Raw genomic sequence first — 14189 nt, forward strand, 5'->3', positions numbered from 1 at the left:
TGAAAAGCGAGAAGCCATATTCCAGATCTATAATTGCACAAATACAAATGATCTTCTTTTTTATGGTTCTGGACATGCTACAGAGCTGAAACTTCACAGGTACACTTTTTAGACCCCCCAGATACTAAATCCAAAGAATTTTTTTATTTTTATTTATTTTTTTTTCAATAATTGGCTCTCTATCAAAAATCTATCAAAAATTACAATTTTTAAGAACTTTTTTTGTGTGATTTTGTGTCTGCGGGGGTCTAAAAGGTGTACCTGTGAAGTTTCAGCTCTGTAGCATGTTCAGAACCCCCCAAAAAAATCATATAAGTGTAAAAGCGGGGTCCCACCATCCCTGCTCTACTGAAAAATTATCTTTTTTTTCTGTTTCTTGACATGCTACAGAGCTGAAACTTCACAGGTACAATTTTTAGACCCCCCAGATACTAAATCCAAAGACTTTTTTTTTTTAAATTTTTTAAATAATTGTCTCTCTATCAAAAATGACAATTTTTAAGAACTTTTTTTGTGTGATTTTGTGTCTGGGGGGGTCTAAAAGGTGTACCTGTGAAGTTTCAGCTCTGTAGCATGTCCAGTACCCCCAAAAAAGATCATATAGGTGTAAAAGTGGGGTCCCAAGTTCCCTGCTCTAAAGAAAAATTATCTTTTTTTCTGGTTCTGGACATGCTACAGAGCTGAAACTTTACAGGTACACTTTTTAGACCCCCCAGATACTAAATTTTTTTTTTTAAATTTTTTCAATAATTGGCTTTTTTATCAAAAATTAAAATTTTTAAGAACTTTTTTTTGTGTGATTAATAGTCCCTGGGGCATGACCCAGAACCCTAGGCACTTTATAGGGGCATTTATTGGGTTTTAGGGCTTTAAAATTGTGTTTTTTGATTACCGAAGTTCGGGTCCATTGATTTCAATGGGGTTCTGAAATCCGGGCCGAACTTCCGGGTAGTTCGGATGTTCTGGCCAAACCGAACTTTTCAAAAGTTCGATCATCCCTAATGAAGACTCCCCGTGTATAGCATTTAAAAGCGTCCCACTTGAGTAGGTTATTAGTATAGAGCACGTTATCCTGAAGGAAACCAACCATGTTTTGTCCAATCCCTGCGCTATCACGTATCAGCCACGGAGCTCTAGGAAGGGGTCAGGATGGGGCTAGCTGTAATCCAGCATATCAAAGGTGAGTGGTCAGACACCCCTCTAGGAGCATACAGTATTTTCGAAACCAGCCCAATCTATCAAGCTGACCAGAGACAAAGATATATATGTAACCCATATGGCTTAGAATAACAGGAAAATTGGACAGTTACAGGGTACTTTTCTCTCAATACATCCATTTCACATCTTCCATAAATCGTAGCCGAGGGGTGACTCGTTGTAAGGAACCTACATTTCTGGGGGGGGGGGGGGGGATGTCTGTCTAGGGCAGGAATTAGGACAGTAATAAAATCACCTAAGACAAAGTTTGAAATATCAGGCAGGTCCTGCAACACTGAAATTGAAAAGGTATGTAGCTATGATACATATTAAAGAGACCAATTTTCAAAAAAAATAAGTATCGCCCCTCCAGATCTTTGTGTGCAAGGACACACATCCCTCTGGAGTATGAAGTATGCGTGGCATGGTATAACTTTTGTGCCCTGGAGTACTTTACACAGCTAAGAGTCTCTGGTGTGAAATGGGTCTCCTGGAGGCCTATTATTGCAGGATGGTACATACAGAGGACCGTACTCACCATCACCCTCTTTAAAGGATCGTGTAGTCCCCTAACATTCCAGGTAACCAGAGGTATGTCCGTCATGTGACTAATGATAAGATCTTATGCAATATGGCAAGTGAGATGCCTCTGCATCTCATACTACTAAAGTACCTGTTAAGGCCTAGTAAGTATTGTAAATGAACAAGATAGTTCCGAAGTGCATAAAACAAAAAGTCCCATGAAAAACACCAAAGATTTTTTAGGAAAAACCCAGCCAAGAGGGTTGAGAGACTTTTCTTCCAGGCTATGGGTATTAATTTAAAAAAAAAACATAACTTGTAGTGGTGCCTTTCAGGCAAAGCTTTCCAACATATAACACCTATCAGGTGCGTTTGCATTTGGCGGTGAGGCATCTCGCAGAGAGCTTTTCACGGTTCTTTACAAGGGGGTACCTCCATTTGAGCTTATCGGTAAACATTGCAATAATTTAGTGACTCTGGTAAAAGAGCGCATCGCCCTTCAGAACCACTGAATCAAAGGTATGCGCCCATTTTTAGAGTAAGAACAAGGAAACGGTCTCAGTTTTCAGCGTTGTCTCGGTGCCTGGCAGGCAGAGAGGGCTCATTGACACCCAGCCAGTCTGTAGCTTCAACCGATAAGTTGAAGAATTGCGCCTGACCTCTGGATGTAATCCGCAGCCGTGCAGGGCAGAGCATTGCATATGGAAAATGAAGGCATTGGAGATGTTGCTTGATATCCTGGAAGTTGGCCCTGAATATATAAAGCCAATAAACCAATGTGCTATCAAATTAAAATGAAGGTAGGGCAAAAAAATGAAGATAAAAATAAATAATAAACACTATATTCTAAAATATAGCAGCCAATTCCTGTGTCACCACATACAATATGAATAGTATAAATGCAATATGGAACAGCGCTATAACAGTGTTATGAGCATAGAATTAAATATAGCAGTAATAATCAGTATAAAGTGCTCTAGTGCTTTAACAAACTTAAGTGCATATGCAAACAATTACAATAAAGTGGATTAGGCAATCTGAAAGTAAATGTGCAAAAAGTACATGAATAATAATGCACACCATCTGACAAGTGAAATGATGAATTGTAGTCCCAAAAAAATGTATAATAAAACCAAAAAAAAAGTGTAAACAAATGTCCAAAATATAGTGTGCATTAGTGATGGAAAAAAGTAAGTTTACTCCGTTAATACCGTGATCCAAAATTGTAGTGACAACGGTGCGGTCTCCCAACAACCGGTATCCAACAATAAGTGCAGTGGCTGCTCAGAGTAAGGCAAAATTTAATTGCGTGTTCACAAGAGATGATCATTGGTTGAGGGGATTCACTCTATTGTAGACAGTTTTCCGCTCATATGAAATAAGATAGGGTCTCCATAGTGCTGTAAGTATAGTAATGACTTTAATAAGATGAATAATACCTTACAGTAACCTTGACAAGTACACATGTAACAGAAGACTACGGGATTGAAACAGCGAGAAAATTCCGAAGGGCCCTTGAGAAAGTCAAGTGATTGTGACGCAACATGTCGGGAGGAGCCGGGTGACGTCACTTCCGGAGTTTTGAGACTTTATATTTATATATTATGAGGATCCCATCCCCTCTTACATTTTTTATTTTGGTGCTATGTAATATTGGATTTTGTTCTTATTCTACCAGGCCAGTTCCAGATACAAGCACATAGGACAGAGAAATGTTATATATTTTTATTGTACCATTTTAGTATTGTTTTTGTAAATGTTCTTTTTTTATATTTGTATAAATGTTCTTTTTTATGTTTTGTTAAATGTTGAACTTAATAAAATATAACTGTTTGTAAAATGTAATACAGTGAAATGTATTGATTTTATTAAAATAGTTTAATAAATGTTTTCATTTAGATCAGTTTTGTCTTAATTCAGTGAATTAACAGTGAATTAACTGTTCAGGGAAATGGTAAGATATAGGCCAAAAAAGCTCAACTAGAAATATTTAAATGGGAGATTTTTTCCTACTTCAGCCACTTTGGCTTAGATTTCGCAATTCTCCTGACAATTCGCCTCACTTCACTTTTTAGTGAATAGACCCTATACAAATTGAGACTTATGGGGCTCATGCTATAGACTTGCAGGGCTCTTGCTATAGACTTGCACTGACTAGTGACAGTATGTACATTTTTTTTTTCCTTTTTATTACATTTTTTTCACATACTGTGACCAGTGCAGTTACCATAGTGACAGTGTACCACTCAGGGAAGGTGATGAGTTTTTTGTTTTTTTTTTCTGATTGCTTAGAACAGTGATTCTTCTAAACTACCAATTGCCATTCTTATGAACATTGACAAATGCTTTTAGATATTAAGCTTACACACATTCCTTATTGGCTCGATCCTACCTCACTATATACTGCTTGCACTATGTGATACTCTGCTAGGACTTTGTGACGCCTAACATCATGAGCCTTATATTACCCAACTACATTATGGTTATAACTGACGAAATGTGTGATAATCTCAATGTTATGTTATAAATTTTGACAATTTCTTTGTCTTTCTGTTAATGTTTTTATTATCTCAATAAAGCACCTTTTTGTGAAAAAAAAGAACAGTGATAATAACTGTTATAAGCAGTCCTTTTGTATGCATGGCATTCATTTATCCAGTTTGTACTATTGAGAGGCTGTGATTGGTTACAAATGCACTGTGATTGGCCCTGTCTGGTCTGTACCATGTATGTGATTACTTTGACCAATCACAGAAATCAACACAATAGTACAAAACAAATGGCTATGAAGAAAGCTATTAACTGTGTACAACTGTCACGTAATCTGCTGTGATTTGTCAGAGCGATAACGTGGTACAGGCAGCGGCCTGGTACCCTGATTTGTAAACTGCTGTGTCTGGTGGACACAGCTGATGACAAATTGTACCGCAGCACAGCCCATGGAGGCTAGAAGGAAAATAGAAAAGATCCCTGATGCTGCACATCCACAGAGTCCTATGGTGGTATGAGAGAGACAACCTCAGCCTGGGCTCCCACCAGGCCACCCATGTGTCGTGATCCCAGGAGGACATCACATGGCATTCACCCAGGATGGCACTCCTCTCGCTTGGCCACGATTGCACTATAGGCTGGGTGCAAACCAGTTAAACAAAAGGAGTGCAAACAGAGGTTGACCACGCTCCAGTTCCAAAACATCCCAGATCCAGAACACAGGATGACAGCAGAAATGGTTAACACAATTTATGCAGAATGGGTTTAATTATGATGTTAGGATTAAGCCCATTCTGTGTGAAATGCGTTAACCATCGCCGCTGTCACCCTGTATTCTGGATCTGTGATTTTTTTATAATTGGATTCCAGCTAATAAAGTTCACATTTTTCTAGGGAATGTAGTGCGGTCAACCTCTGTTTGCACACATTCGGATAGTCTGGGTCATGGACCGGTCCCAGCTGTACAGAGAAGGGGTTAATCAGGAATGCCTCACATGAAGTGGTATTTGTTTCAATACCTCATGAAGCAGTTATTACTGCTGTCTTTGTAATATTTTTCTTTCTTGCGTTTTAAAGTTAAAACCTACGTGCAGCCAAAATAAAAAACAGAAAAATCAGCACAAGGGACATATCTTAAAGTCAGTAGAATGTGTCTCTTTTGCTACATCCTTTTATGTAAGTAGACATTACCCCCTTACCCTTTGCTGCCATAATCTTCCCGTGAAGCTGGATAATATACTACAAAGGGGCCATCACTGACTCTCATCAAGAGATCCCTACTATGCCTGCCCTTTCCTCCCAGCTTTTCCATTAATAGACGCCATACTACAGCTTCCATGAGAAAAACTAGATCCGAAAATAAAAGGATGGGCAGATTATTTTTAGCTTCATCCCCTTCATTCACATATCCTGTTTCATTTATTGAAACTGTAGTATGGCCTCTGTAAAAAGAAGAACTGGGTGGAAAGAGCAGGCATATTCGGCCGGGGGGGTTCAGGATAGAGGAAGATTCTACTAACAGAAGGGAAATCAGTACAAGCAATACATCTTACTGACTTTAAGTTATGTCCCTTATACTGATGTTTCTTTTTTTGCTGCACTTTGACTGTAAAACAATGTAGTACTGTATGTCCCCTTAACTCTAAGCAAAATAGATATGGTTACAAAAGTATGAGATTCCATAATGTTGTGTTGACACTAGCGCATATCCTGTTTAGCACTAGATGGGCATTTTAGGAGTGAGTAAACATATGGTAACTCCTATTATAGGAACAACACAGTGCTGATGGGCAGTGAGTTTATTCAAGAAGGTAGAGTGTATGTGTGTAAATATATATAATGTAACCACAAAGCTTTCTCTAACCAGATTAAGTGTATAAAAACTCAATCACTAAAATCTCATATAATCCTAAAAATATTAATGAAATTTCAAACATAATTTTAAATATTGTAAATCTGCATCTGTCATTAAAAAACAACTGACGATCCTACCATTAAGATCTTTGTCTAAGCATGTTATGTTTTAAAGGTGACAACTTTCTTTCTCTCTATCTCCGAATTGATCTCCCTATCACATGGGCTTCAAATGGAAACTACAAGTGGTTATTTCAGTGCACATTGCACAGGCATGGTCCACTGCTGCTGCTGTTGGAAATTCCACCCTAAGAAATGCCAGGCAGCCTTGAATGAATATAGGAAGTAGATAGCTGCAAAAAAGGATGCAGGATATCAGCAGCACTGAGATGCAATAAAGGATAAAAAGAGTTTTATCCCAAATAAAATATGGCAGTTGTTGATACAACACAATAGTTTACTGAACTAAATGTCATTCAATTAGGGATTATACCTACTTTAACTTTGATGGCATAGGAGCTAAGCCTATGGACTCCTCCATAATTTGATGTACTAATAGCTACTACAATGAATTTAGTAATTCATCCTGGAATTTTGGTATAAAGATAAGAAAAGCATATCACTTTAGTCTATTTTAGTCCATTTTAATGAAGAAAGTAGAAAGAAAAAAATAAGAAGAAATAATGAGGAAAAACAAATAAGAATAGAATAGTGAATTGCTGACATTGATAGACATAAATTCTATGAAACAAATAATTTAGCTTTACATTTATTCAACAGTTTGCTAAGAATGTTCTCTTCTAATATAATATAATGGCCTCATAACATTTAAAATACCAAATTAAGATAGGATTGATCAACAAATACAGCATTTCTTTCTGGATGTTCTACAAGATATAATATGTTTGCTGATTTTCTTGCAGATGTGAGAGTGATCATTCCAATGTATACCAAAGTAGCAGAGAATAATGGAAAAAATTGTATTTTACATTCTCCAAAATATTTGTGATCTATTATATGCACAATAAGATGTTGTGTAATAGCAGTTGTGCCCACTCATTTTAGGAATGAAAATAGAAACATCTACAGTGTTTAAAAGATGCCTATTAGAAAAAATAATGTTAATAACCAAAAGAGGTATCCATTCATAGGTTCAGTTGCATGTGCTATAGAAAAGAGGCCAAAAATAATTTCTATATGATGCAACTGGCGGGAAAGTAGGCTAATATTAGCCTGTTAAGAGTTCCCAGCTGAGTACACTCCCACGTACGTAGCTGCTGGGACCTGCTATCGATTTGGCAGCAGATGTCACAAACTGTCTAAGCAGGCTGCTATATGTACTGATTTCAGCAACGACAGTCGTTTTGCTTCGTGCGTGTTAAAATGTAAAAAAAAAACCTGATGCATTTTAGTTAGTTGCAGCTATTTTGTTTAGACAGAATTTGCTCTATAGCCCATCTCCAGGAACATATTAACTACATTTCCACCCCTACCTCCCACCCCTCTTTAAATGACCCTGCACTTTTTTTACAGGATATATTTACCTGAATTCAATGGAGGGGAAGGGGCGGGAGGTAAGGAGTCTAATCCAGCGCTGCAGATGTGCTATGCTAAGCGATCGCTAATAGTGTTCTTGCACCAATGTCACTGCTGCAGACTAATCTTCTGCATCCTGTGAGGACCCCCCACTCGACATCTAAATATTTCAATGTCATACAGGCGGTGACATGGACATCTGAAGAAAGACCCCATTGACTACATACAGAAACAAGAGAAGACTCGGGACTGGAGCATCACATGACCATGGCTTTATGTGAGTATAAAGGGCATTTTGATTTTTTTTTTTTTTTATGTAGTGCAAATGATCAGTTAGAGGGGAGTAGAGGTGGGGAAACAGGAGAAATAAAAAAAAGACTCATTTGTTAGAATACTATCCAAAAGAGTTGGAGCTTTGCGGAGTCAGAAAAACCCAGCATAAGAAAAGCTTAGCATTCAGGCAAATCAGAAGACACTGAAAATTGATGAAAATTGACCTGTCAGCATCTTTCAGCATTTTTAAAATGAGTCTCTTTACAAACCAGAATGTATAAAAAAAAGTTTTTTAAAAATAAAAGTCCTATCGACCCTTCAACTTAAAACAAGGTGGGAGGTGGACGTGGGGGAGCTGAAGGACAAAGAGTGGGAGGATGCCCTGGCATCTTGTAAACTTGTCTCCCCAAAATTATCTGACAGACTCACGCAGCTTTATATACTTCATAAATCCTACATTACCCCTATCTGTTTATCTAAGTATAAGCAAAATCAGTATTCCTCCTGCCCAAGAAGCATGAAGGTTTGTTTTATCATTTACTTTAGACTTGCCCGATCATTCAGGGATTCTGGGTGCAGATTGTACAGTTCCTGCATGATCACATGGGCTTGCCTTTGACCCTGTTGTTCTGCCCACCGGACTTCTATTTAGTACTTGTGTTTATGTTACTTAAAATAACATGTTGGGTTTTCTTGATTTACATAAGCTAGTTATATGCAGAGTGCAAGCACCACCTAATGTTCTTTTCTGGTATAGCTTCAGTTGTTCTGCAGTAATTACATATTATAAACTGTATTATTGTAACATATTATAGAATGTGCTAATAAAGTTGTTAGGAACCAGTGTATTCTGAGAGAATTCTAGAGGAAGTGAATCAGCCGCCATTTTGAGAAGATACAGCAAGGCATGTTTCCTCAATCTCTCGCCATCAACCCTGAGAGAGCTTATAAAGTGAGTTCTTGTTATCCCATCCTGTATTATAGAGCATTTCTTTTTTTTCTTGTATGCAATTGTGTACTGATTGATGTTTATTTTATCAATTTGTAGATTCACCTGGCTTGTTCTAATAAATTTGAGATCAAAGAAATATGGTATCTGAAGTTTATGGAGCAGGATGGTTTAGCTCTCTGTCCTAGAGACAGAACACCTCTGCCCTAAGCAGTGTTTACTGGGAATACTCCCCAATCAGGAAAGCAATCGTCATCATCACATTTTCTTACAGGAAACACGGTTCATGGCTAGACTAATGATAGCGAGAGTATGGCTCCAAGCCTCCCCACCTAAATTAAGGGATTGAAAGGCAGCCGTTAACAAGTCCTTACCATACAAAAAAGTTATCTACACGCACAGAAAGTGCCCAGTCAAGTATCACAAAGTCTGGGATTGTTAGTTAGACTAAACATTCACCCCTGCAGGGGAAGATCCAGATACAAACTGATTAATTGTAACACACATAATATTACCTTGTTTGTTTTATTCAGGTATTTATAGACCGTTGCAAGATTATACTCTCTCTGCCAACATTCCTCTCACCTGGCTTATTGCAATTATCCAATGTGGCATGAATATCCTTGGGCAAACCTCCTTGTGCTTTTTCTGAATGTTAACTGTAACATTAGGTGCTAGAGACCATTGTATGTTTTATTTATTTTTACCATTGTACACCTCTTTCATTTACCAATAAAAGTTTGTTAGATTAAAATAAAATAAAAAAGTCCTATCTATTTAACCATTGGTCAACCTTCTGCTTTTCTTACTAGCCCTGACTTCCTTTTTTGCCCTGACCAGCTTAGTTAGTCTTTACTCATTAAAAAACATTATATTGTTTATATAAAAAATTATTTTGATTTGCAATTGTTTTGATGAATTTGTTATTTAAGTATAAAAACAATATTACAAAAAATGCCTTTAATTTGCAAATAACTTTTCACTTTGTATCAGACACATCATTTTGATGCACTGAGAAATGGGATGAATTGTCAAAAATAGTATATACTTTATCTATAGTAACAAACGTATGTTTCAAAAGTTATTGTTATTATTTTATTTGTTCTATTGTTTACTTATCTTATTAAAAGTTTAAACCACCTTTGATGGGCAATACTTCCTAAACAAAGATATATATCATACTTCTGTGGTTTAAATAATAGTATATACTTTATCTATAGTAACAAACGTATGCTTCAAAATTATCACTATTATTTTATTTGCTCTATTGTTTACTTATCTTATTAAAAGTTTAAACTGCCTTTGATGGGCAATACCTTCTAAACAAAGATATATATCATACTTCTGTGGTATAAATAATAACAGCAAAACCAGTATGAGGTTATTTATAAATGATTTATCATTATCTACATTTAAACAACTTTCACCCAGGAATATAATCTAATTGTAAAATATGTGAAAGTTGTATAAATATTGTATAAAAATGTATAAATAGACCCCCCTTTAAATTATTGCAAAATTAATAAGCATGCTGTCTAAAAAGAAAATTGTTTCTGGAGCTTAGCTAGTTAATATTGGCTGATTTTGTGCACAGCTGCTATATTGGAAGCAAGAAATGATGATGGTACCATGCTACTTATCTCTATTATAGAAAAAAGTACTCACCTGCCTCTTAGAATGCTCGCTGTATTCCCCAGGAATGTTGTGAGCACTCTTAATTAAAGTCCTTGCAATATGATAGTAGTAAATACTGATAATAGTAAGTGGAACAAGATAGTAAACCAAAAAAATTAGCACTGCATGGATCTTGGGATGCATCTCATCATTTTGTGGGTATGGGATACAAGCTGTGAAGCTGACATTGTCTGACCCGTTGATGTGTGCCACTTCAGAAAACACGGCTTCAGGGACTGCCAAAAGCATTGAAATAATCCAGATGGCTGCAGCTTTTAAACATGTCCACAGAACAGCACTCGATGTTTGGATATCCATTGGATTTACAATAGCCTTGTATCTACAACAGAAAAAAATAAACATATATTATATTAGATATTAGAATCATCAGGTCTAGACCTATGTTTCAGTTTAATAACTGGTTAACAGGCAGTAAGCATGGCTAGCATTTCAGGCAAAACTGCATTTAATGGATACTCTGGATCTACTGATTGAATTGAGTGGATTTGCTACCAGTAAGAAACATGATATATGTTTAGTCATTACTATAGAGTTTATATTTTCTCTTTCTAAAGTAAAAATCTACACTTTTATTAACATGATTTGACAATTGTAAAAAAAAAACATTTATCCAACTTAAAACATGTTTTAAAAAGTTATTTTTTTAATGTTTAAAAATTAAAGCTGATATCTAGGAATTCAGCTACTTTGTAAAAAGTGAAGACACACTATGAGTTAATTCCAAGGAGCTGCATGACATCTCCTGGGCGTATCCCGCTTACTTACATTTTACCGGTTTATTGCTCTACTAGAGAGTCAAGCCAGGATCTGAGAAGAGGGAAACTCACAGAGAGGCTAAGCCTTCCCCTCTCCTCTGCTGTCCATTTACAGAAGCCTTTGTATTTTGTGAATATGATCAAATACCAAGGCTTCTGTGATTGGGCAGGAGGAGGGGAGGGGCAGGCATAGCAGCAGCAGCGACTCTCCTGTTCAAGATGCAGAGCTCAGAATTATGGGTGTCACATTCTCAGAACTACAGCAAAAGTTGTCTTCTGGGAGCACTGTAAAGCTGTCAAATATAAATAATAGAGCTCATCCCCTCTGACGAGAACCATTTGTGAGACATGCAGTTCCCATTTCTTGGACCAAACCGAGCCAGAAGCGATTATTTTGTGTCAGTATTTTTAAGCCTAATCAGTGTTAATGTAAACCTACCTACTGCGTTCTCCCCTTTCCTACTTTTCTTTGTCCCCCTTACTTTAGCCTTGATATTACCCGACACAGGGAGTAGTGTTCCAGCTTACTAATTACCTAAAATTTTGCATACAGCTGCATTTTGTTATGTCATTGCCAAGTAACTCAACATGTTACCGTTCTGGTCCTTATGTACTTCTGTACTGTTGGGGAATCTTCCCCTTATGCTTGGGTTCTTGTATACTTTATCTCAATAAAAATGTATTTAAACTAAAAAAAGAAAAAATAATATAGCTAATCCCAGGAAGTGTCATGTACTTCACTGAACTTAACTCATAGTGTGTATTAACCACTTCTGGACAGGAAGGTTTTACCCCCTTAAAGACCAGGCCAATTTTTGCGATTCGACACTGTGTAACTTTAACGGACAATTGCGCAGTCATGCTACGCTGTACCCAAAAACATTGATGTCCTTTTTTCCCCACAAATGGAGCTTTCTTTTGGTGGTATTTGATCACCTGTCCGATTTTTATTTTTTGCGCTATAAACAAAAAGAGAGTGATAATTCAGGAAAAAAAAAAAACAAAACAATATTTTTCATTTTCTGCTATATAACTTTCCCAAAAAAAATTTAAAAATCTAAATTTTTCATAATTTTAGGCCAATTTGTATTTTGCTACATTTCTAATGTTCTTAAGGTTTAAGTTCTGCACACACTTTCCCTGCCAGTGTCATTATTACAGTAACAGTGCATATTTTTAGCACTGATTACTGTAGTATTGTCATTGGTCCCCCCAAAAGTGTCAAAAATGTCAGTTAGGGGTCCGATCTGTCCACCGCAATGTTGCAGTCCCGCTAAAAATCGCAGATCGCCGGCATTACTAGTAAAAAAAAGAAATGAATAAAAATTACATAAATCTTTCCCCTAGTTTGTAGGCGTGATAAATTTTGTGCAAACCAGTCAAAATACGCTTATTGGGATTTTTTTTTACCAACAATATGTAGCAGAATACAAATTGGCCTAAAAAGATTAAAAAATTTGATTTTTAATTTTTTTTTTTTGGGACGTTATAGCAGAAAGTAAAAAATATTGGGTTTTTTTTTTCAGATTTGTCGCTCTTTTTTTTTTGTTTATAGTGCAATAAATAAAAATTGCACAGGTGATCAAATAACATCAAAAGAAAGCTCTATTTGTGGGGGAAAAAAGTACATCAATTTTATTTAGGTTCAGCGTGGCATGAACGCACAATTGTCTGTTAAAATAATACAGTGCCGAATTGCAAAAAATGGCCTGGTCACTAAGGGGGCAAATCCTTCCGTTCCAGAATTGGTTAAGAGTAGGGTTGAGCGGACACCTAGATGTCCGTGTTCGACGGGTTCGGCCGAACTTTAAAAAAAAGTCCGGGTCCGTGTCCCGGACTTTTACCGAACTTTTCCCGGACACCGAACCCCATTGAAGTCAATGGGGACCCGAACTTTAAGGCACTAAAATGGCTCTAAAACACCAAAGGAAAGGGCTAGAGTGCTGCAAATGGCAGCAAAACGTAATTAAGAGCATGGCAAGTGCTCTGCAAACAAATGTGGATAGGGAAATAACTTAAAACAACAAAAAAAAACAGAAAAATAAAACAATGTTCTTCTTCATCTCTGAAGGACGAGGCCCATATGGAGTAGGAGGGAGGTTGAGGTGGTGGTGGATGTGGCGGTGACATAGGCGTGCGCACAGGGTGTGCTGGGTGTGCCTGGGCACACCCTAATCACCTAGGGCACATAGCATTGCCAGTGAGGAGATGGGAAAGATCTCCCTGGGACCTGCTCTGCTCTATTTCTCCTTGCCTACAGGTACATGGCCCCGATACATTACTCTCCCTGCTGGCAAACACATGCATGTGTATTTCAACTTTGGGGTGCACACCTTAATGCAATAGGCTGCGCACACCTATGGGCGGTGTAGGTGGAAGCGGCGGTGGAGGAGGACCAGGGCCGGATTAACAGCATCATGGGCTTGGTGCTGAGGATTTTGAAGGGCCTTAAGGGCCGTGCCTTGCCATGCACCCAGAGGAGGAAGGGTGCAGCCATGCATGCCTAATTCAACATGGGATGCTGTCTCTGAAGCCCATAAACACATCCATGCATCGCCAACTGTCCCTCCTTGTCCGGCCTTCACGCTGTGTGGGGAGGTTCTGAGGGTGCTGCCTGGGGAAGCGAGCATAGAAGCCAGACTTCTGTGTTTACAAGTGACAGAAGAGCGGTAACAGTGAATATGGCCAACCCGGGGCCTATATAAAAGGTAGGGGCCTGGAGCTGCAGCTCCAATAGCCCCTACATTAATCTGGCCCTGAGGAGGAGGACGAGGTAGCCAACACTGCTTCTTTTCAAAAATTTTAAATGAGGGTACACCCCAAAAGAGTGAGAAAGAGCAAAAATGGAACAATGGGTGGGTAAGGTCGGTATCCATTGCTATTCTGCATAAGGTACGGAAAAGTCCCGTGGGATCCAT

At 37.8% G+C, this 14189-nt stretch overlaps 1 protein-coding gene across 1 annotated transcript in view; it reads right to left on the reverse strand.

Moving 5' to 3' along the window:
• Positions 1–14189, reverse strand: part of NMBR (neuromedin B receptor) — a 487260-nt gene that overhangs the window by 51985 nt on the left and 421086 nt on the right. Inside the window, exon 2 of the mRNA XM_082252269.1 lies at positions 10487–10835. Coding sequence (XP_082108395.1) covers positions 10487–10835 — 349 coding nt within the window. The remainder of the gene's footprint in view (positions 1–10486; positions 10836–14189) is intronic.

The sequence above is a fragment of the Pelophylax lessonae genome (genome assembly GCF_965119305.1).
Source record: "Pelophylax lessonae genome assembly, chromosome: 3".
Lineage (NCBI taxonomy): Eukaryota > Metazoa > Chordata > Amphibia > Anura > Ranidae > Pelophylax > Pelophylax lessonae.